Here is a 21886-nt window from a genome sequence, read left to right as displayed (position 1 = left end):
CTAATGGTGGCCTGAGACTTTCACAGCGTATTGTATGTACAGTACTGTATATAAATTAACACATAGCCATCTAACCTGTTTCTCTTCAGCGGACAACACACCATCGACTCCCACTACCTGGTACTGTTTATGTTTCAGGCTGCCAGGAAGCTTTCGGATATGCCGGACTGCTACGGATGCAGTGTCTCTACACATTAACTTCATGGTGTCTGACGACGATGAACCAGGATCAAAAAGCAGAAGGCACAGGCTTCCATTCTTCCGCTGCTCCACACCCACTATGGAGCGACTATGCCCTTGGAGACAGGGTAAGGAGGAAACATTTGACATATTACTGTGACAGCACAATTTTGTAATAAGGTTCCCGTGTTTGCCAAGTGGTTGACCATGAATCTATGTTAATCCATCCATCCATTTTCTATACTGCTTATCCTCATTAGGGTCATGGGTGAGCTGGAGCCCATGCCAGCCATACACCCTGGACTGGTCACCAGTCAATCATAGCTACACTGGTGCCTTGAGTGACTGAATTTACAAGTTTTTCGAGACACAAGCCATCGTTCAACTGTGTTTTATTATTTTTTTTGCTTTGACTTGCGAGCACTGACTTGAACGCTCTATGGTGGCAGTGACTCAACTCACTTTACAATGAGCAGCAGTTTGGCAGAAGCTGTCAAACTAAACATAAAACAGATAAATGGGATAAATGGTCACAATATACCTCAATGCAACACAGGGAATCTTTTTTTTTTTTGTTCACCAACCAAAATGACAGTGGATGTACGTGTTGGCTTCCCAAACGCGGCCAGTTTAAAAGCGAAACGTAGAGAATGGACGCTGCTGTCTTGATCGATTCACTGGAGGATATATTCATTTTTGGATAACTTTACAAAGCAAACAGTGCGCTGTCAAAGTCATCCCGACTGCTGGTGAGGCTAATGGAGGAGCTAGCATAGCCCTACGGCTGCAGCTTGTGAGTCAAGAAATATTGTAAGTTAAATATACTATCCCGTCATAGATTACACACTGCTTTACTAATTTAAACACTACTGTATTACCATTACCAGCTGCTAACATTGTCACCAGGAATAAAATAGTTTTTCTGCGGTCATGACGTCATCGTTTCAAAATTATGTGTGTGTGTGTGCGCGCGCGCGCGAGTGTAAAGCGTGATTTTTTTTTCATTTCACTTTTAATAGCAAACACCTAGTCATGTGTAAAGGTTTTAAAACTTTGTTACGAAGCTAGTGAATCTAATTTCCCTCACAGGATGAATAAAGTATTCATCCATCGATGTGCAGCACGTTGCATAAGTGGTTGGCAAGTCTGCCTCACAGTTCTGAGGTCTTCTGATTTGATTTCCAGGTGCTCCGACTTCCTCCAGCATTTAAAAACCATGCATATTAAACATTCACAAGACCGAAAAGACAAGATACATATAGTGTATTGACATTTAATTTCTTTTGTCTTTTTTTAAGCATATTTGTTATTGGCGTAATCCAAAAGTAATCAAGTTACATTACTTGAATTTCATGATACTTCGATTATATTATTTACATTTTTTTTAAACGGGTAACTAATAACTGTATTGTAATACATTTTTAAAGTAACCCTCCCAACCCTGTCAGTTGGACAAAAAAATATTTCTTTGTAATTTTATTTATGTCATTACAGTATGTTTTTATAAACTACAATATTATGGAGCGCTGGTTTTCCTCATTAAAATACACATAATTTTAGTTCTTTTAGGGAAGGCTGAAATGGATTATGGTATTTACATTCAGTATTCAATGGAAAGTGTATCGAGTTATGAGCATGGTCCCCAAAAAATGTAACTCTCTTAACTCATCTCAAGGCACCATTGTATAATATTTAATTCAGCACTATCATCATAACACCTGGTATATATGGAAAAAAAAAATAAATTCTGGAGAATTTCCGGGCTGGCGGCACAGTGGACAACTGGTTAGCACGTCATATTCAGCTGGGATAGGCTCCAGCAGGCCCGCGACCCTAGTGAGGATAAGCAGTACGGAAGATGGATGGATGGATGAATTTCCGGGGCAGTTTGCCAAACCCTAACCCCTAACTTACTTCTGCTTCTTTTCCTTTCGGCTTGTCCCGTTAGGGGTCGCCACAGTGCGTCATCCTTTTCCATGTAAGCTTATTTCCTGCATCCTCCTCTCGAACACCAACTGCCCTCATGTCTTTCCTCACTACATCTATCATCTACCTTCTCTTTGGTCTTCCTCCACCTCTCTTGCCTGGCCGCTCCATCTTCATCATCCTTCTACTACTATACTCACTTTCTCTCCTCTGGATGTGTCCAAACCATCCAACCAAAGTCTGCTCTCTTTAACTTTGTCTCCAAAACATCTAACCTTGGCTGTCCCGCTGATGAGTTCATTTCTCATCCTATCCAACCTGGTCACTCCTAGAGAGAATCTCAACATCTTCATTACTGCCACCTCGAGCTCTGCTTCCTGTTGTCTCTTCAGTGCCACTGTCTCTAATCTGTACATCATGGATGGCCGAACCACTGTTTTATAAACTTTGCCCTTCATTTTTATAAACTTTGCCCTTCATCCTAGCAGAGACTCTTTTGTCACATAACAGACCTGACACCTTCCTCCACTAGTTCCAACCTGCCTAGTTTCTTCACTTCCTTAGAAAACTCCAATTGCCCTGGATTGTTGATCCCAAGTATTTAAAGTCCTCCACCCTTACTATCTCTTCTCCCTGTAGCCTCACTCTTCCCCCTAAGACCCTCTCATTCATGCACATATATTCTGACTTACTTTGGCAAATTTTCAATCCTCTCCTTTCCAGTGCATGCCTCCACCTTTCCAAATGTTCTTCCAACTGCACCCTGCTGTCACTCCAGATCACAATGTCATCAGGACCAACTGCCTGTCCATTTTGCATCCAATCTAGTGCCTTTCTAACTTACCAATCATTGCTACTTCCTGGTACACCACACTGGCCTCTTCTACTCTTCCTTCTCTCTCATTTTCCTTATTCATCAACTCCTCAAAGTATTTTTTCCATCTATCCAGCACAGTACTGGCACCAGTCAACACATTTCCATCTCTATCCATCCTAACCTGCTAGGGCATAGCCACAAATTACATTATACATAAGACCCTCAATTTCAAGACAGTCTTTTTACCTCCAGGACATTCTTAGGTAACTCTTCCTCTAAAATAACCCCTACTCCATTTCGCTTTCCATCTACACCATAGTAAAATAATTTGCCCCAAAGCTTCTAGCCTTACTGCTTTTCTACCTGCTTTCCTGGACGCACAATATAGCTTTCTCCTCATCATTATGTCAACCAACAATGTTGTACCTCAAAGGAGTTCAAAGAACGAAGGTTCATGAACTAGTTCATATTTTGTGCGAACATGAACTGAACTTAGTTCATTTCTGCCTGATGAACGTAATTGAGAATGTGCTCATTCTGGCGTCAAAGAACGGTTTTTGAATGAAAGTACATTTTCATTCAAGAGTCTCAGGATTTGTTACTGGGACTTTGAGGACTGAACACAATATACGAGCCTTCATACAGCGGCTGAAATAAGCATTTAACACGTCACCATTTTAGTCATTAAATATATTTCCAAAGGTGCTATTTGACATGAAATTTTCACCAGATGTTGGGAACAACCCAAGTAATCCATACAATCAAAGAAAGTATAATAAATAAGATCAGAAATTAAGTTGTGTGTAAAAATGTGAAATGACACAAGGAAAAAAGTACTGAACACAAAGAAAGGGAGGTGCAAAAAGGCATGGAAAGCCAAGACAACACCTAAAGTCTATCAATAATCAAACAGCAATCCAGCCCCTTTTCAATGCAAATGAATATCAGATGGTTCCGTCCTAATTGATGGCCTACAAAAATGTCTCATTGTCAAGGTGTGAGTCAAGACAAATCTCATGATGGCTAAGAGCAGAGAGCTGTCTCAAGACCATCAAACTAATTGTTGCAAAACATAACGATGGCATTGGTTACAGCCACATATCTAAGCTTCTGAATGTTCTAGTGAGCACGGTTGGCGTCATAATACATAAGTGGAAAGCCAATCATACCACCATAAATTTGCCTCGATCCGGTACTCCTCGCAAGATTTCTGACAGAGGAGTGCAAAGAATAATCACAAGAGTTGTCCAAGAGCCAAGGACCACCTATGTAGCGCTTCAGATAGACCTGGAATTAACAGGTCCTGTCGTCACAAGGAAAACGGTGAGTAATGTACTCCGCTGCCATAGCCTGTATGCACGCTCACCACGCAAGACCCCATTGCTGAAAAAAAAAAGCATGTCAAAGCTTGTTTAAAGTTTGCTGAACAACATTGGGACAAGGCCGTTAAATACTCTGAGAATATAGTCTGGTCAGATGACAGCAAAACTGAACTGTTTGGATTCCATGATGCACACCTGGTTTGGAGGACAAATGGCACTGCACACTACCCTAAAACACCATACCAACAGTGAAGTTCGGAGGTGGGAATGTGATGGTGTGGGGCTGCTTTTCAGCAAATGGTACTGGTAAACTTCACATTATTGAAGGAAGGATGAATGGGCAAATGTACTGAGACATTCTTGACAATCTGCTGCCATCTATGTGGATGATGAAAATGAAACAAGGGTGGACATTTCAGCAGGATAATGATGCAAAACATATTGCCAAGGAAACTCTTAATTGGTTTCAAAGAAAAAAAAAAAATCTGCTAGAATGGCCCAGCCTATCACCTGACTTGAATCCAATCGAAAATCTATGGAAAGAACTGAAACTCAAGGTCCATAAAAGAAGCAAACGGAACATTTGAAGACTGCTTGTGTTGAGGAATGGGCCAAAATCACACCAGAGCAATGCATGCGACTAGTTTCTCCATACAGGAGGAGTCTTGAAGCTGTTATTGCAAACAAAGGCTTTTGTACCAAGTATTTAATAAATACCAGTTGGCGTGTTCAATACTTTTTCCCTGCGTCATTTCACATTATTACACAAAACTTAATTTTTGAGTTTATTTGTATGTATGGCTAACTTAGCTTGTTCTCAACATATGGTGAAATTTTCATGTCAATAGCACCTTTGGAAATATATTTGAGAAAAATGGTGACGTGTTAATACTTATTTCAGCCGCTGTTTGTCGGCAGATCAACGCCATATTTGGCAACCAATTCAGTGCGGCCACGGCCACCATTCATGTCAGGCACATCACAGCTGGTGTGAGAACGCGAAGTGCGTTTAGTGACACTGTGTAAATGAGAGTGAATGTGTTCTTCGGTGGTTCTTTTGTAATATAGTATATGATTGTAAACTTTGATGACTAGGAAAAGTATTCATATCAGAATGCTTCAGTTAAAAATGTACGGTCATAATGTCATGATATGGAATATATTTTGTTTTGTAATATCCATCCATCCATTTCCCATCCTGCCTATCCTCACTAGGGTGGCGGGCATGCTGGAGCCTATCCCAGCTGACTCAGGGCGAGAGGCAGGATGCTCCCTGAACTGGTCGCCAGCCAATCGCAGGGCACATATAAACAAACAAACCATTCGCACTCACATCAACACCTACGGGCAATTCTTCAATCAACCTACCATGCATGTTTTTGGGATGTGAAAGGAAACCGGAGAAAACCCACGCAGGCACAGGGAGAACATGCAAAGTCTACACAGGCAAGGCCGGATTTGAATTTGAGTCCCCAGAACTGAGAGGCAGATGTGCTAACCAGTCATCCACCATGCCGCCCTGTTTTGTAATACAATACATAAAACTTTTTACTATAGTCAGCCAGAGCTGCTTCGAATGCAAAGTTATCAATGTCCTTTCACCATCATTCCTGCCATACTGTGTTGCAAGTTTTTTCCTGCACATTAAAGACAAAAGTCCTGTATTTGTTTTAATTCCTCATTTTAAAAACAGACCATTCAAGCCACACGTTTTTTCCCCTCATGTTTTTGAGCTGGTAGGGTGAGAGCTGCAGCTGGCTACTAGTGTGGACTGAATGGGTGGCAACAATGGGAAAATGAAATGCCAGTATTTTAAGGGGAGTAGCCTGTCAGCAATATATTGCGAAAAAACAAGAACTATGAACTAAATTATTTTTGTAAAGGTGAACATAGTTCAAAATGTTTAATTATTAACTGTACTCATTCATTTTTGGAACGGTGAACTCAACTTTGAAATAGTTCGCATCGAAAATAAATTTTCCCAACACTGTCCACCAACTCCCAAGCTTTTCCTGTCATAGTCCCAACATTCAAAGTCCCCACATTCAGTTTTAGGCTTGGTGCTTTCCTCTTCTCTTTCTGCCTAAAAACCTGCTTTCGACCTCTCCTTTGTTCTCGACCCACGGTAGCTGAATTTCCACCAGTGCCCTGCAGGTTAACGGCGCCGGTGGCGGACGTTGTTAACCCGGGCCACCACCGTTCTGTTATGGAATTCTTGGGATGAACGCTCATATTTGTTTGGCAAAGTTTTAAGCCGGATGCCCTTCCTGACGCAGCTCTCTGCATTTATGCGGTGTTGGGACCGGTCTAGTTTGCTGTGGCTTGTGCCCCCCAAAGGGCTGCATTTTTTAAAAAATACAACAGTACAAGGAAAGATAATATGGTTATATTATTTGGTCATGTGCAGTGTGCAATTTTTGGCAGGTTGTGTTGCTGTGCGTGCACCTTGATGCTGCAGGTATAGTGGCGGCAGGGAGGTCTGGTTTAGTCTTAGAGGCAATCTGCTAGTGCTGCTGGACTGACTGAAGTAGTGTTTGACCCACTCAAAGAGCCGGGGATGGGTGCCTCCTGGGCCTGTTGGCTGGTGGAAGTCAATGATGCAGCCGCTGAGACAAAAAAAGTGTATCATTTTAATCTCCTTAACATTAAAAACATTCCACTGCCTATTCCTCAGAGCAGTGGTCATCAACCACCAGGCCACAGACTGGTACTGCTCCGTGGGCCACACATTTTATTCATCATTGGATTTTGAAATGAATTTGAAGTTTGGCTTACGTGTGTAAGTATCTACAATGTGACGTGGTCATTACCTTAGCGTTTAGAGGATACGTTTTTTCAGTATGTATAATAACAGTATCAATTTGCACAGGACTGTACTTGAACACACATACTCCATTTCTTATAATTATTGCTTGTACAGTCCTGTTAAAAAAAATCATTGGCACCATTAGATTTGTTGTTTGCTATAATAGTCATGTACAGTATGCATGTAACTAGAATTCATAGAGCTTATTCAATCAAGCCCAGGATGGTTGAACTGTTAGTGAGAAAAAAAAAGATTTGTGAAGAGTCACATTTGAGTTCCTTTGCTTGTTAGTTTTAACACTTCCTGGTTCATGGCTATTTAACAGATGAAGGGTGCCATTATGATTTTGGGGGGTAGGAGGGGTGGACAGTTCTATTAATGCCACAGTGACTCCAAATGTGAAAATAAATTCCTCTATGTGCACCTTTATTGAAATTTATGATCCTCAACATGTAGTGGGTCTTTCCTAGGGCCATGACACCACAACTTTCCTGTTTGAATTGTATTTTTTTGCTAGCTTTATCTGTCCTATTAGTTACTCTTTTAACGTGTCAAAAAGGGGGCAAAAAGGGTAATTAAAATAACAGAGCTAGTGCCTACCTAAGACCTTTGCGCAGTACTGTCGGCTACACAGTATGCCAAATGGAACATGTTGATCAACATTGGTACTTAACACTGAGAAAGAGAAGAGTTGTACTTGCTCGATCCCATTTAATTTGCCTCTCAAGACCTTATGCATTGCAGCGCTTTGATTATCAATTAACATTCACTGTAATGGCTGTAATTTGCAAAATATTTTTCAGTACTCAGGTTTTTTTCTCTATGGCCTGAAAATTTAAGACACTGCTTTAGAGGACAGCAAGAGGATCTTATGGTAGGTTGTTCATGAAGACGTAAAATATAATAGAGCCAATTATAATGATCTACTAATTAACTAATAACAACCAAAAGTAATTTAACTTTTCATGACTCAACTGAAAAACTACATTACCTAATTAAGCAAGAACAAGTTTAACGGTAAGCACCTGATTCCTAGAGAAGTGAGGAGGACGTAGATCTCTGTGGCGCCAATCCAACCTCTTGTTCCCTGTAGCTGACTGTTAAAATGAGATGCACCTTGAGGATCCAGTCCTAATTTCCACGCATCCTCAATCATACTCTGCACACGTGGGATACTTGGCACTGCATTGTCTGTGCGAGAAAGTGAGCATCAAATGAACGAAAACGTGTATTTAAAAAAATAAATAAATAAAAAATCATCTCTAATCATTGTGATAAATCATTAAAATGATAAATGTCTTCACAAAGATGATGAAAGGTAATTTGAGTAAACTTGTCATTTCAGAAGTGTGTATCAAACTGGTAGCCATTAATCATTATCCAAGTACGGTTCCAAACAGTTGGTAAAGCCTGCTCTAAAATATAGTCGAGCAAGCTATAGTCGAAGGACTTCAGGTACCGGTTCATTTGTATGTGCTAAACAATGGTGCACATGGTTAGCAGTGAAAAGGTTCTGGGTTTGAATCTCAGCTAAGGCCAGTCAAATACAGTGGATATAAATGTCTTTATGTTTTAAAAGTATTCTCTGTTCATTGACCGTCTGTTGTCGTAGTAGAGCGGCTCCAACTACCGGAGACAAATTCCTTGTGTGTTTTTTGGACAGACTTGGCAAAATAATGATTATGTTTCTGATTCTAAGAAACATAGCATAGTCTCTACACCCCTGTTCAAATGCCAGGTATTTCTGAAATAAAAAAATGACCAAGATAAATAATTGAAAAAATACCATCATTAATGTGACCTATACAAAATTCGTACTCTTTAGATACACTGTGGTAGATTATATCCACTGTTGTCCCCACATGCCTTAAATCAACCACCATTCTCCCAGTACTAGGGATAGACTGATGGTTTTTTTTTGAGGGCCGATATGCATACCGATTATTAGTAGTCAAGGAGGCCGATAACGGATATTTTTGACCCGATATTTGTTTATTTAAATTTGCACTTAACTTGGCATGGAATTCAGGAAGTCAAAGAGCACTGAGCACACTGCCTTCTTTAATCGATGGAGAGGAAGTAGAGGGGCACCTACATTGGCAGACTATTGCAAAAAGCCAGTGGAATCATAAAGGACACTTCACACCCCTTACACTCACTTTTCTCCCACGTTCCCTCCAGAAAACACCACAGTACATTAAAGTCTAGAACCACAAGGCTCAAAAAATGCTTTACCATCAAGCTGTGAAATGCATCAGCTCCACACCCCCACAGTAAGAACTAATGACGACTACCCTTTTACAAGTGTAATATAATGAACAAGAACAATGCAATATTATGAGAAAAACAAAAACTGTGCAATACCGTATGTAAATAACATAACTAGCATATCATAATATGGTCACTCTCCCAAATGTGAACAATTGTTTGTTCCGGAAATAAGTGTGTTTATATTTCTCTTTTTTCATCTCAATGCTGCAAATTTGGGGTGCCTAGCTGATATTCATTTTTCCTGTGACAGTGACAATAAAGTTATCGTCAATTCTATTCTATTATTGATGGATGGTGATGTGTACCTTTTTGTCTCATTCCTTTCAAGTGCACTATTAATGCTTCTTGGATATCTGCCCTTGTGCTTCATAAAGTATTTAAGGGTTAGTAATAATACTAAGCTTATGCTTATTTCAAATTTGGGTTTAGTATATATATATATATATATATATATATATATATATATATATATATATATATAGAGAGAGAGAGAGAGAGAGAGAGAGAGAGAGAGAGAGAGAGAGAGAGAGAGAGAGAGAGAGTCAAATGCGTACAATCAAAGTAGGATGTTCATATTAGGGTGGGTATAATGGGAGCACCTTGAAAAGAGGAAGCATATGTATCTAGTCTGAAAAGAGAGGAGAGCAGCATCTGGAAGTTTCTGTAACCACAGCCCCAGCCTTTGTCTCCCAGAGAGGAGCAATAGTGATCAGTGTCAGCGCTCAGCCACACATGCACACAGTCTCTGCACTCTGTTTGATAGTACTGGCACAAGGCTCCAATGACACCTAGACACAGGTGGACAAGAATACATGTGAAACGACAGAGGGGAAAAAGTTAATTTCAGGACATTCACAATGGCATGTTAGAAACACCCGAGTGCTGAGACTTCCGGATGTTAAATTTATGCTATGAATTCCCAATGCATTGTACTTTCAGTACTAGCAGATATACTAACAATCAAAGTGATTAAAATAAATGTACTGTCCTTGCATACTATCGACCATAAACATTATACTCTAACACTGATTTACAAATTAATACAGACATGCATTACATTAGTATTTTAGTGATGATAGCTATTCAACTATTTACAGTACATACTGTATGTATTGAGATTGTATGTGTTTGTTGCAAGCACAGCTTAAAAACGGTTGAGCTGCTTGTCACAAAACTTTGTGAAGGAGTGCAACATGGGTCAAGGAAAATGACCATTAAATTTAGTGCAGATCAGGATTGTGTATCCAGGATTTCATTTTTTAAATAACTGTGCAAATTTAGATTCACAGACTCCTGCAGCCATGGTATTTAAAATAAAAAATGGATGGATGGATAGATAGAGATGGATATTTGCATTTCTTATGTGTTCTTGGATGGAAAATAGCTCATCTGCAGACTACCTCCTTGGATCCAGAGCGTCATGGTTGACTCCCACCAGACCACAAAAAAAATAAATAAATAAATAAAGAAAAAAAAAAAATGCAACTACTTTAGTTATTGGTGAGATGCTAGTTTGCATCTGGACTAATGTTTGCCCTCCGCTGGAAAAAGTTTTTATATCAACAACGTGGGAATTTTGAAAGGGTGTAAAAATACGTACGCATATGCAGAGAGGATTTAGTGCACCATCCCATTCTCACAGTTTGTGCAGTTGAGGCAATATTGAAGAACTGGTTTTGTGTAAATACTGTACATAGGCTGAGGTAGGAATTAAAAACATGTTGCAACATCAGTGTCAATTATTATAGATGAAGAGCAGCAGTTTTCCTTCACAGAACATTTGCTGGTAGTAGTACACGATAAAACACTTGAATGTTTAGTTGGATGATCATTGATCATTTTACACTTGAGACTATGTAAGTCCCAGGATGCACGTCATGGAGACAATGAGTCCCAGGCTCTAGAACAATGAATCCGTGGAACCTATCATCACGGAACACAGATACACTAATCTTCTGCTACATTGCATTTTTTTCTTTCTTTTTTTATTACTTTTGACAGAATGTTGGTTGATGTACAAATAAATACACTAACCCTGAGTTCTGGTTCTGCCGTCATCAACTCCTGAGGCAAGAGACTCCATCATCTCCACCCTCTTATAGTGATACTCTGCGGGGGCCATGATGCCCCTGGCCACATCTCTCTCCATGGTCTTCTCCATCTGTGTGCGATAGCCGCCACTTCCATCCAGACCAAACTGCTTCTGCACATTCAACATACCAGATACAGAGCCAACTGATATGCACAAACTACAAAAAAAATATGAAAGCATGTGCATGTGATCAGCCTTTGCAACCTTGCACAACATGCAGAATGACCAGTCACAAGCTTACAGTACTCAAGAGTCTGGCCTCAAGTGGTGTTCTGGCCGACACAAAGACGTGAATGCTGCCACTTACCAGATTTGATTTATTAGTTAAACTGGCCTCAATGGATTTATTAGTTGCCCAGACTCCCCATGAACCCGCCAGAGGAATTACAAAAGGCCCTTTTGTTGACATTCGTGATGGAGTACGGGTGACGCCCACTAGTGCTGGAGAGGCACTGCAAGATGAATTGACTGCAATATTTAGAGTGTTAAATTTCTGCACCAAACGAAAACAAACCATGAAGATTCTAAATGTATGCCTTGATTTCTATCATGAATGTGTTGATTCTACAGGTCTGACTACGAGCCTACTTGAAAACTTTACCTCTTGGTTTGAAGCCAAACAGTAGGAAATGACCTTGTATTGAACAATAAGTAGTTGATATGCCAAGATTCAAGTTTAAGCAATCCCTTTATTTGCTTGATCTCTGCGTGAGACAGTTTCAAAGTTGCGTTTATTTGAAAATGTGCTGAGTTTCAACCAGTGACTCACACAGAATGAAATTTAACATGTAAACCCGAGTCGATGGGTGTGGTCTCCTTCTCCGCCTCAATTGGTACAAAAAGCCTCAAGCCTTTCTTCTCTGGCTCTCTTCTTCTGGCGAACATCCCTTCAGTGATGGTGTAGATAAAGTATATAAGTGCAGTTCAGCTACCATTTCCGCTCAGGCGCTTGGCTTCGGCCAAACCCCCTGGACGTGCAGAGAAATCCTCCACCCCCACGACACTGTTCGGATTACATACCCAAATTAGTGAAAACCGATTCCGGTTCAGGGAATCAATCATGATTCTAAAAAAAAAAAAAAAATTTAATTAAAAATTAATTAATTTAATTCAAAGTTTCAAATTAATTTAACAAGCTGATTCAATTTACGCTACCAGGGTGCCCTTCGTAATTCTTTTAAATTAAGGATTAAAGTAATTGCTGACACCAACGTATCAATTTATTCATCCATCCATCCATTTTCTGTACCGCTTATCCTCACTAGGGTCGCAGGCATGCGGGAGCCTATTCCAGCTATCTTCAGGCGAGAGGTGTGGTACACCATGAAATGGTCGCCAGCCAATCGCAGGACACATATAAACAAATAACCATTCGCACTCACATTCACACGCATGGACAATATAGTCATCAATCAACCTACCATGCATGTTTTGGGGATGTGGGAGGAAACCCGAGTACCCAGAGAAAAACCCACACAGGGGGTCGGGGCCGGGATTTGAACCCTGGTCCTCAGAACTGTGAGGGAGATGTGCTAACCAGTCGTCCACCGGGCCACCCCATCAATTTCGATTTGATCAAATAAACTTTGTGCGTAAAAATTAACGTCAGCAATTTTGTTCTATTCGGTTACTACTGTTCAATGAGTGTTCTCAAGCACATTTCAAATCACGTGATAAACCATCGCAGCACAGTTTGCGAACGCTGTTTAATTGTTGAATAATTATGTTATGTGTTCACTGTGATGGGTTAAATGCAGAGAACAAATTTCGTGTGCATGCATGCATGTTCAATGCAGCCTTATGGGGGGGCACAAGTCAGTGCAAACTGTAGGCCGGTCCCAAGCCCGGATAAATGCAGAAGGTTGCGTCAGGAAGGGCATCCGGCATAAAACTTTGCCAAACAAATATGAGCGTTCATCCAAAGAATTCCATACCGGATCGGTCGTGGCCCGGGTTAACAACATCCGCCACTGGCGCCGTCAACCTGCAGGTCGCCGTTGGAAATTCAGCTACTGTGGGTCGAAGTCAAAGAGGTGGAAAGCGGGTTCTTCGGCAGAAAGAGAAGAGGAAAGCACAGACCCTAGAACTGAATGTGGGGACTTTGAATGTTGGGACTATGACAGGAAAATCTCGGGAGTTGGTTGACATGATGATAAGGAGAAAGGTTGATATATTGTGTGTCCAGGAGACCAGGTGGAAAGGCAGTAAAGCTAGAAGTTTAGGGGCAGGGTTCAAATTATTTTACCATGGTGTAGATGGGAAGAGAAATGGAGTCGGGGTTATTTTAAAAGAAGATTTGGCCAAGAATGTCTTGGAGGTGAAAAGAGTATCAGATCGAGTGATGAGGCTGAAACTTGAAATTGAGGGTGTTATGTGTAATGTGATTAGTGGCTATGCCCCACAGGTAGGATGTGACCTAGAGGTGAAAGAGAAATTCTGGAAGGAGCAAAACGAAGTAGTTCTGAGCATCCCAGACAGAGAGAGAGTCGTAATTGGTGCAGGTTGTAATGGACATGTTGGTGAAGGTAATAGGGGCGATGAAGAAGTGATGGTTAAGTACGGCATCCAGGAAAGGAACTTGGAGGGACAGATGGTGGTAGACTTTGCAACAAGGATGCAAATGGCTGTAGTGAACACTATTTTCCAGAAGTGACCTTCAAGAGTGGAGGTAGAAGCACGCAGGTGGCTTACATCTTGTGCAGACAATGTAATCTGAAGGAGGTTACAGACTGTAAGGTAGGGGAGAGTGTAGCTAGACAGCATAGGATGGTGGTGTGTAAGATGACTCTGGTGGTGGGGAGGAAGATTAGGAAGACAAAGGCAGAGAAGAGAACCATGTGGTGGAAGCTGAGACAGGACGAGTGTTGTGCAGCTTTTCGGGAAGAGGTGAGAACGGCTCTCGGTGGACGGGAGGAGCTTCCAGAAGACTGGACCACTGCAGCCAAGGTGATCAGAGAGGCAGGCAGGAGAGTACTTGGTGTATCTTCTGGCAGGAAAGGAGAGAAGGAGACTTGGTGGTGGAACCTCACAGTACAGGAAATCATACAAGGAAAAAGGTTAGCTAAGAAGAAGTGGGACACTGAGAGGGCCGAGGAGAGGCGAAAGGAATACATTGTCATGCAACATAGGGCAAAGGTAGAGGTGGCAAAGGCCAAACAAGAGGCATATGATGACACATATGCCAGATTGGACACTAAACAAGGAGAAAAGGATCTATACAGGCTGGCCAGACAGAGGGATAGAGATGGGAAGGGTATGCAGCAGGTTAGGGTGATTAAGGATAGAGATGGAAATATGTTGACTGGTACCAGTAGTGTGCTAGCTAGATGGAAATAATACTGAGAGGAGTTGATGAATGAGGAAAATGAGAGAGAAGGGAGAATATAAGAGGCAAGTGTGGTGGACCAGGAAGTGGCAATGATTAGTAAGGGGGAAGTTAGAAAGGCATTAAAGAGGATGAAAAATGGAAAGGCAGTTGATCCTGATGACATTCCTGTGGAGGTATGGAAGCATCTAGGAGAGGTGGCTGTGGAGTTTTTGACCAGCTTGTTCAATAGAATTCTAGTGCGTGAGAAGATGCCTGAGGAATGGAGGAAAAGTGTACTGGTGCCCATTTTTAAGAACAAAGGTGATGTGCAGAGCTGTGGCAACTATAGAGGAATAAAGTTGATGAGCCACACAATGAAGTTATGGGAAAGAGTAGTGGAGGCTAGACTCAGGACAGAAGTGAGTATTTGCGAGCAACAGTATGGTTTCATGCCTAGAAAGAGTACCACAGAGGCATTATTTGCCTTGAGGATGTTGTTGGAAAAGTACAGAAAAGGTCACATTGTGTCTTTTTAGATCTAGAGAAAGCCTATGACAGAGTACCCTGAGAGGAACTGTGGTACTGCATGCGGAAGTCTGGAGTAGCAGAGAAGTATGTTAGAATAATACAGGACATGTACGAGGGCAGCAGAACAGCGGTGAGGTGTGCTGTAGGTGTGACAGAAGAATTTAAGGTGGACGTGGGACTGCATCAGGGATCAGCCCTGAGCCCCTTCTTTTTTGCAGCGGTGATGGATAGGCTGACAGATGAGGTTAGACTGGATTCCCCGTGGACCATGAGGTTTGCAGATGACATTGTGATCTGCAGTGAAAGCAGCGAGCAGCTGGAGGAACAGTTAGAAAGATGGAGGCATGCACTGGAAAGAAGAGGAATGAAGATTAGCCGAAGTAAGACAGAATATATGTGCATCAATGAGAGGGGTGGTGGGGGAAGAGATAGCAAGGGTGGAGGACTTTAAATACTTGGGGTCAACTGTCCAGAGCAATGGTGAGTGTGGTCAGGAAGTGAAGAAACGGGTCCAAGCAGGTTGGAACGGGTGGAGGAAGGCGTCAGGTGTGTTATGTGACAGAAGAGTCTCTGCTCGGATGAAGGGCAAAATTTATAAAACAGTGGTGAGGCCAGCCATGATGTACGGATTAGAGACAGTGGCACTGAAGAGAAAACAGGAAGCAGAGTTGGAGGTGGCGGAAATGAAGATGTTGAGGTTCGTTTTCGGAGTGACCAGGTTGGATAAAATTAGAAATGAGCTCATCAGAGGGACAGCCAAGGTTTGATGTTTTGGAGACAAAGTTAGAGAGAGCAGACTTCGATGGTTTGGGCACGTCCAGAGGAGAAATAGTGAGTATATTGGTAGAAGGATGATGAAGATGGAGCTGCCAGGCAAGAGAGCTAGAGGAAGACCAAAGAGAAGGTTGATGGATGTCGTGAGGGAAGACATGTTGGCAGTTCGTGTTCGAGAGGAGGATGTAGGAGATAGGCTTACATGGAAAAGGATGACGCGCTGTGGCGACCCCTAATGGGACAAAAAAAGGAAAGGAAGAAGATGGATGCATGTTCATGATAAAAGAGGATTATTATTGTTATTATTATTCTAATTAATTGCCTCGTTTATTTAGTGCTTCAATCGCAACCTACGTTATTTGCTTAACGTTACTCTAACACGTACCGTATCAGACCTAAATTTGACTCACGAGTCTAAACGAGCTTACAATAGTAACCGCCCAGTTGCGTATAACTAGCAGGTAAGCCACACCTGTTGCAATCATGGCTTAGCTTGTAGAAAGCCCAAGACAATCTTGACTCATTAGAACAGCTCTTAAGCACCCTGAAAAAGGAGCTCATCCCGGACTATGCAGAATCTGTCAAAGACACGAGCTTCGAGGTCCTCAATGCTAACATAGCGCAACTCATGAGCAACACCGAAGCCAAAACGTTGGAAGAATCTCGCTCGAACGCTCAGTCCAATAGTTTTGAATTTAGTGTCACAATTAAAATGCGGCGATTTGGAGGATAACCGAATGAGGCTAAGACTAGAAACTGAACAGCAGAAACAACTTAACGGCATAGCTCGCAGAGTCCAACACTCGTTTGAACCTTGCAGAGACCCGCCTCATTGATGTTGAAACACAGCTGGAGGATGCAAAGGCACACAGTGTACACCTCACCCCCAATGCAAACACTGAACAAGTGACGCTCTCTGACGACACTGTCGCACTGCTCCGTGAGAACAAGGAGCTCAAACAAGCTCTTGCTTCGTGCATACAAACTACCTGCACACAAGAAACACTGTTGTAAGCCGCAGTATACGAAATTTTGCAACTCAAAAGCAATCTGTCGGAGTTCACTGATCACACCTCAGAAGTCAAATTACGCTAAACCAAAGCTGTTAACAAGCGATTGAGACGCTGCAAGATGAACACTCCAAAAGCGTTGAGCACTCGTGTGAACTCATGTCACAGTTGACAGCACTAGAATCTGACATGAGCCACCTTCAACAGCTAAAGCTAGAACAGGAAACAGAATTAGTACTTGTCCTGCGGGAACTACAGGCGGCCCGCCTACTAATTGTCAACGGGCAACACTACTTCAAAGGGCCACCACTTTCGTATGAAACCGGTGAGCCCCTAACTTTTATCCTCCCGGCAAGGCTCGACAAGCCCTCTGCAGCATTTGATCACGAGTCCCCCGTTGGGATGTCAAGGGTTCCTGCCACTGCGCCTAGCCCCCGCTCCGTATTTGGCGGCGCCAAATCGAGAGCCGGCCGTGCCAGTTGCAGATGACCTCTTTGAATCCCCCGCGTCTCTCCCTTGTCCTGGCGCCCCTACAGGTATGACCTTGAAATACTTAATATTTGAAATAGACGCAATATTCCAAGATTTGAACCCAAACCTGACGCCTCCCATGATACGGCAGCATACCTAAAAGACATCGAATTTTACCTTAAATGGTTCCCATTCGCTACCACTGATGATAAACTTTACCTTATCAAGGTCATGTCTAGTCGAGAAGTGAGTAGCCTAATTGAGCGACAACCAGCACATGTATTGTCGGACTATCAAGCCATCTGCCAGGCTTTGTCCCGTGAATTTGACGACCTGGAAGAGTTAAGTTAGCGATCTCACACGAGTCCCAACTTTATTCTCTCTCACCACCCTTCAACTCATTTCATGCTCACATTACGAGTTGTCATCAGTCCTATATCTTGTTCTTTATGTAGGTTTACCTGTACTTGTTTTTGTAGTTAAGTCCCTCTGGATTGTTTCCCCGAATTCCCCTATAATTTCATTACATTTCCTCTAAACCTCCTGTTGTGTAATGTGTGTGTTTTAGTGACTGCTGAAATCGACAACTACCATCCTATTAATGTAGAAGGCCTTTTAGAGAACAGATTGATAGAGGTTTTCGTCATTTCCCCAAGAAATGACAAATATAAAAAGAGACGTGGTGCCCTATACGAGACAAGGATAGGTTTGATTGTAACGTTCTAACGTTCATTGAATTACCCTGGAAGTAGATGCAGGTGTTTACATTCAGACCCTCCTTTCCAAATTAATTACACATTTATTCAAACCAATATACACTACACCTCTAATTAATGTGATTTATGTTTTAATAGTGTTGTGACACTATTAAATACAATATATCACTGTTGTCTCAGTCATTTTAACTACATTTTGTGAAGTCTTATGATTAACATTCACTTGATTTTAGTGTTTCCAATTCTCACTGTCAAAAAGTACAATCGGGTAGCAGATGATATAGTTGTTTTTCCCCCCAAAGTAATATGTGTTGCAATGCTTTCAGTCTGTCTATCCCTCCATCCATCCATCCATTCTCTACCGCTTATCCGGGTCGGGTCGCGGGGGCAGTAGCTTCAGCAGGGACGCCCAGACTTCCCTCTCCCCAGCCACTTCATCCAGCTCTTCCGGGGGGATCCCGAGGCGTTTCCAGGCCAGCCGAAGGATGTAGTCTCTCCAGCGTGTCCTGGGTCGTCCCCGGGGTCTCCTCCCGGTGGGACATGCCCGGAACACTTCACCAGGGAGGCGTCCGGGAGGCATCCGAATCAGATGCCCCAGCCACCTCATCTGGCTCCTCTCAATGCGGAGGAGCAGCAGCTCTACTCTGAGATCCTCCCGGATGACCGAGCTTCTCACCCTATCTCTAAGGGAGAACCCGGACACCCTGCGGAGGAAACTCATTTCGGCCGCTTGTATCCGGTATCTTGTTCTTTCGGTCACGACCCACAGCTCATGACCATAGGTGAGGGTAGGAACGAAGATCGACCGGGAGGCTGAGCAGTGTCATCCCCCTGTAGTTGGAACACACCCTCCGGTCCCCCTTCTTAAAAAGGGGGACCACCACCCCAGTCTGCCAATCCAGAGGCACTGTCCCCGATGTCCACGCGATGTTGCAGAGGCGTGTCAACCAGGACAGCTCCACAACATCCTTTAGGAACTCCGGGCGAATCTCATCCACCCCCGGGGCCCTGCCACCGAGGAGCTTTTTAACTACCTCGGTGACCTCAAACCCAGCGATAGGAGAGCCCGCCTCAGAGAACCCACACTCTGCTTCCCCATGGGAAGGCGTGTCGGTGGAATTGAGGAGGTCTTCGAAGTATTCTCCCCACCGACTCACAACGTCCCGAGTCGAGGTCAGCAGCGCCCCATCCCCACTATACACAGTGTTAGTGGTGCACTGCTTTCCTCTCCTGAGACGTCAGATGTTGGACCAGAATTTCCTCAAAGCCGTCCGGAAGTCTTTCTCCATGGCCTCACCGAACTCCTCCCATGCTCGGGGTTTTGCTTCAGCGACCACCAGAGCTGCATTCCGCTTGGCCAGCCGGTACCCATCAGCTGCCTCAGGAGTCCCACAGGCCAAAAAGGCTCGATAGGACTCCTTCTTCAGCTTGATGGCATCCCTCACCGTTGGTGTCCACCAACGGGTTCGGGGATTGCCGCCACGACAGGCACCGACCACCTTACGGCCACAGCTCCGGTCGGCCGCCTCAGCAATGGAGGCGTGGAACATGGTCCACTCGGACTCGATGTCCCCCGCCTCCCCCGGAACATGAGCAAAGTTCTGTCGGAGGTGGGAGTTGAAACTCCTTCTGACAGGGGATTCTGCCAGACGTTCCCAGCAGACCCTCACAATACGTTTGGGCCTGCCACGTCGGACCGGCATCTTCCCCCACCATCGGAGCCAACTCACCACCAGGTGGTGATCAGTTGACAGCTCCGCCCCTCTCTTCACCCGAGTGTCCAAGACATGCGGCCGCAAGTCCGATGACACGACCACAAAGTCGATCATCGAACTGCGACCTAGGGTGTCCTGGTGCCAAGTGCACGTGTGGACACCCTTATGCTTGAACATGGTGTTCGTTATGGACAATCCGTGACGAGCACAGAAGTCCAATAACAGAACACCGCTCGGGTTCTGATCGGTGGGGCCGTTCCTCCCAATCGCGCCCTTCCAGGTCTCGCTGTCATTGCCCACATGAGCATTGAAGTCCCCCAACAGAACAATGGAGTCCCCAGCGGGAGCGCTCTCCAGCACCCCCTCCAAGGACTCCAAAAAGGGTGGGTACTCTGAACTGCTGTTTGGTGCATCGGCACAAACAACAGTCAGGACCCGTCCCCCCACCCGAAGGCGGAGGGAGGCTACCCTCTCGTCCACCGGGGTGAACCCCAACGTACAGGCGCCAAGCCGGGGGGCAATAAGTATACCCACACCTGCTCGGTGCCTCTCACCGTGGGCAACTCCAGAGTGGAAGAGAGTCCAACCCCTCTTGAGAGGACTGGTACCAGAGCCCAAGGTGTGTGTGGAGGCGAGTCCGACTATATCGAGTCGGAACTTCTCGACCTCACACACCAGCTCGGGCTCCTTCCCTGCCAGAGAGGTGACATTCCACGTCCCTAGAGCCAGCTTCTGTAGCCGGGGATCGGATCGCCAAGGTCCCCGCCTTCGGCCACCGCCCAGCTCACACTGCACCCGACCCCTATGGCCCCTCCCACAGGTGGTGAGCCCATGGGAACGGGGACCCATGTTACCCTTTCGGGCTGTGCCCGGCCGGGCCCCATGGGTGCAGGCCCGGCCACCAGGCCTGGCTCCAGTGGGGGGCCCCGGTGGCCCGCGTCCGGGCAAGGGAAAACGAAGTCCATTGTTTGTCGTCATCATTAGGGGTCTTTGAGCCGTGCTTTGTCTGGTCTCTCACCTAGGACCTGTTTGTCATGGGTGACCCTGCCAGGGGCATAAAGCCCCAGACAACTTAGCTCCTAGGATCACTGGGACACACAAACCCCTCCACCACGACAAGGTGACGGCTCAAGGAGGGGCAGTCTGTCTATCAGTGATTTATTTTCATATTATCGGGATAACACTATAATTGTGATTCTCATAATATGAAACATTGATAGTTTCTATACCTACACGCAAGCGATACTATTCCATCTATGTCTCGTAGGTGGAAGTAATTCTAATTATGATGACATTGGCACTACAGGCTGACATTTTTCATTTTTTCGTGATTCCCATCGGATCCCATGGGTCCCCCGGTGACTTCAAGATATATAATGGTGCAGGATTGACTGGGAGTAAAAAAGGGGGTGGGGGGCGAAGTGGGATTCTGTAAAATTTTGTCTCAGGATTTGGTGTCAAAATCCACTCCCATGTCAGCCTCTAATTGGTACCCGCATACAGGCATAACCTCAACTTTTGAAAAATAATTAACTGATATTGAAAGCTGTATATTTTTCAATTACATAAAATTTGAAATTTCTCAGCTATTATATCCTGCAGTGTTCTGCTCTGTAAATTTCAGACCTGCAACTTCTTAAACTGTTCTTTCTCCAGTCGTTTCTCCTCCTCCCGCCTCTTCTTCTCCATTTCCTGCTGTAGTCTCCAAGCCAGTCTTGCATCTGAATCAGAGCTCCCTGCAGCAAAGGTAAACTACTGTTATAATAGGGTTATATACAGTGCCACCAGAAAGTATTCACACCCCTTCACTTTGTCCACATTTTGCTATCTTACAGATTTAGTCTAAAGCTGATTTGAATATAGTTTACTTTAAAAGAAATCTACATAAACTATCCCATAATGACAAAGTAAAAACATATTTTCAGACATTTGTGTAAATTTATAAAACTTA

The 21886-nt window shown here is 43.7% G+C and overlaps 1 protein-coding gene across 7 annotated transcripts in view; it reads right to left on the bottom strand.

Moving 5' to 3' along the window:
• Window positions 1-21886, bottom strand: part of zufsp (zinc finger containing ubiquitin peptidase 1) — a 34177-nt gene that overhangs the window by 7904 nt on the left and 4387 nt on the right. For 6 of the 7 annotated variants that reach the window (XM_061775401.1, XM_061775400.1, XM_061775398.1 and 3 more), the window contains 6 exons: window positions 21562-21671; window positions 11357-11525; window positions 9922-10110; window positions 8077-8242; window positions 6691-6851; window positions 76-296 (listed from right to left, as the gene is read on the bottom strand). In XM_061775401.1, coding sequence (XP_061631385.1) covers window positions 76-296; window positions 6691-6851; window positions 8077-8242; window positions 9922-10110; window positions 11357-11525; window positions 21562-21671 — 1016 coding nt within the window. The remainder of the gene's footprint in view (window positions 1-75; window positions 297-6690; window positions 6852-8076; window positions 8243-9921; window positions 10111-11356; window positions 11526-21561; window positions 21672-21886) is intronic. The other variant, XM_061775402.1, reaches the window with a different exon arrangement.

This window comes from Phyllopteryx taeniolatus, chromosome 6 (genome assembly GCF_024500385.1).
Source record: "Phyllopteryx taeniolatus isolate TA_2022b chromosome 6, UOR_Ptae_1.2, whole genome shotgun sequence".
NCBI lineage: Eukaryota > Metazoa > Chordata > Actinopteri > Syngnathiformes > Syngnathidae > Phyllopteryx > Phyllopteryx taeniolatus.
Note: the sequence above shows the minus strand (reverse complement) of the source record. Positions and strands in the feature narration are given on the sequence as shown.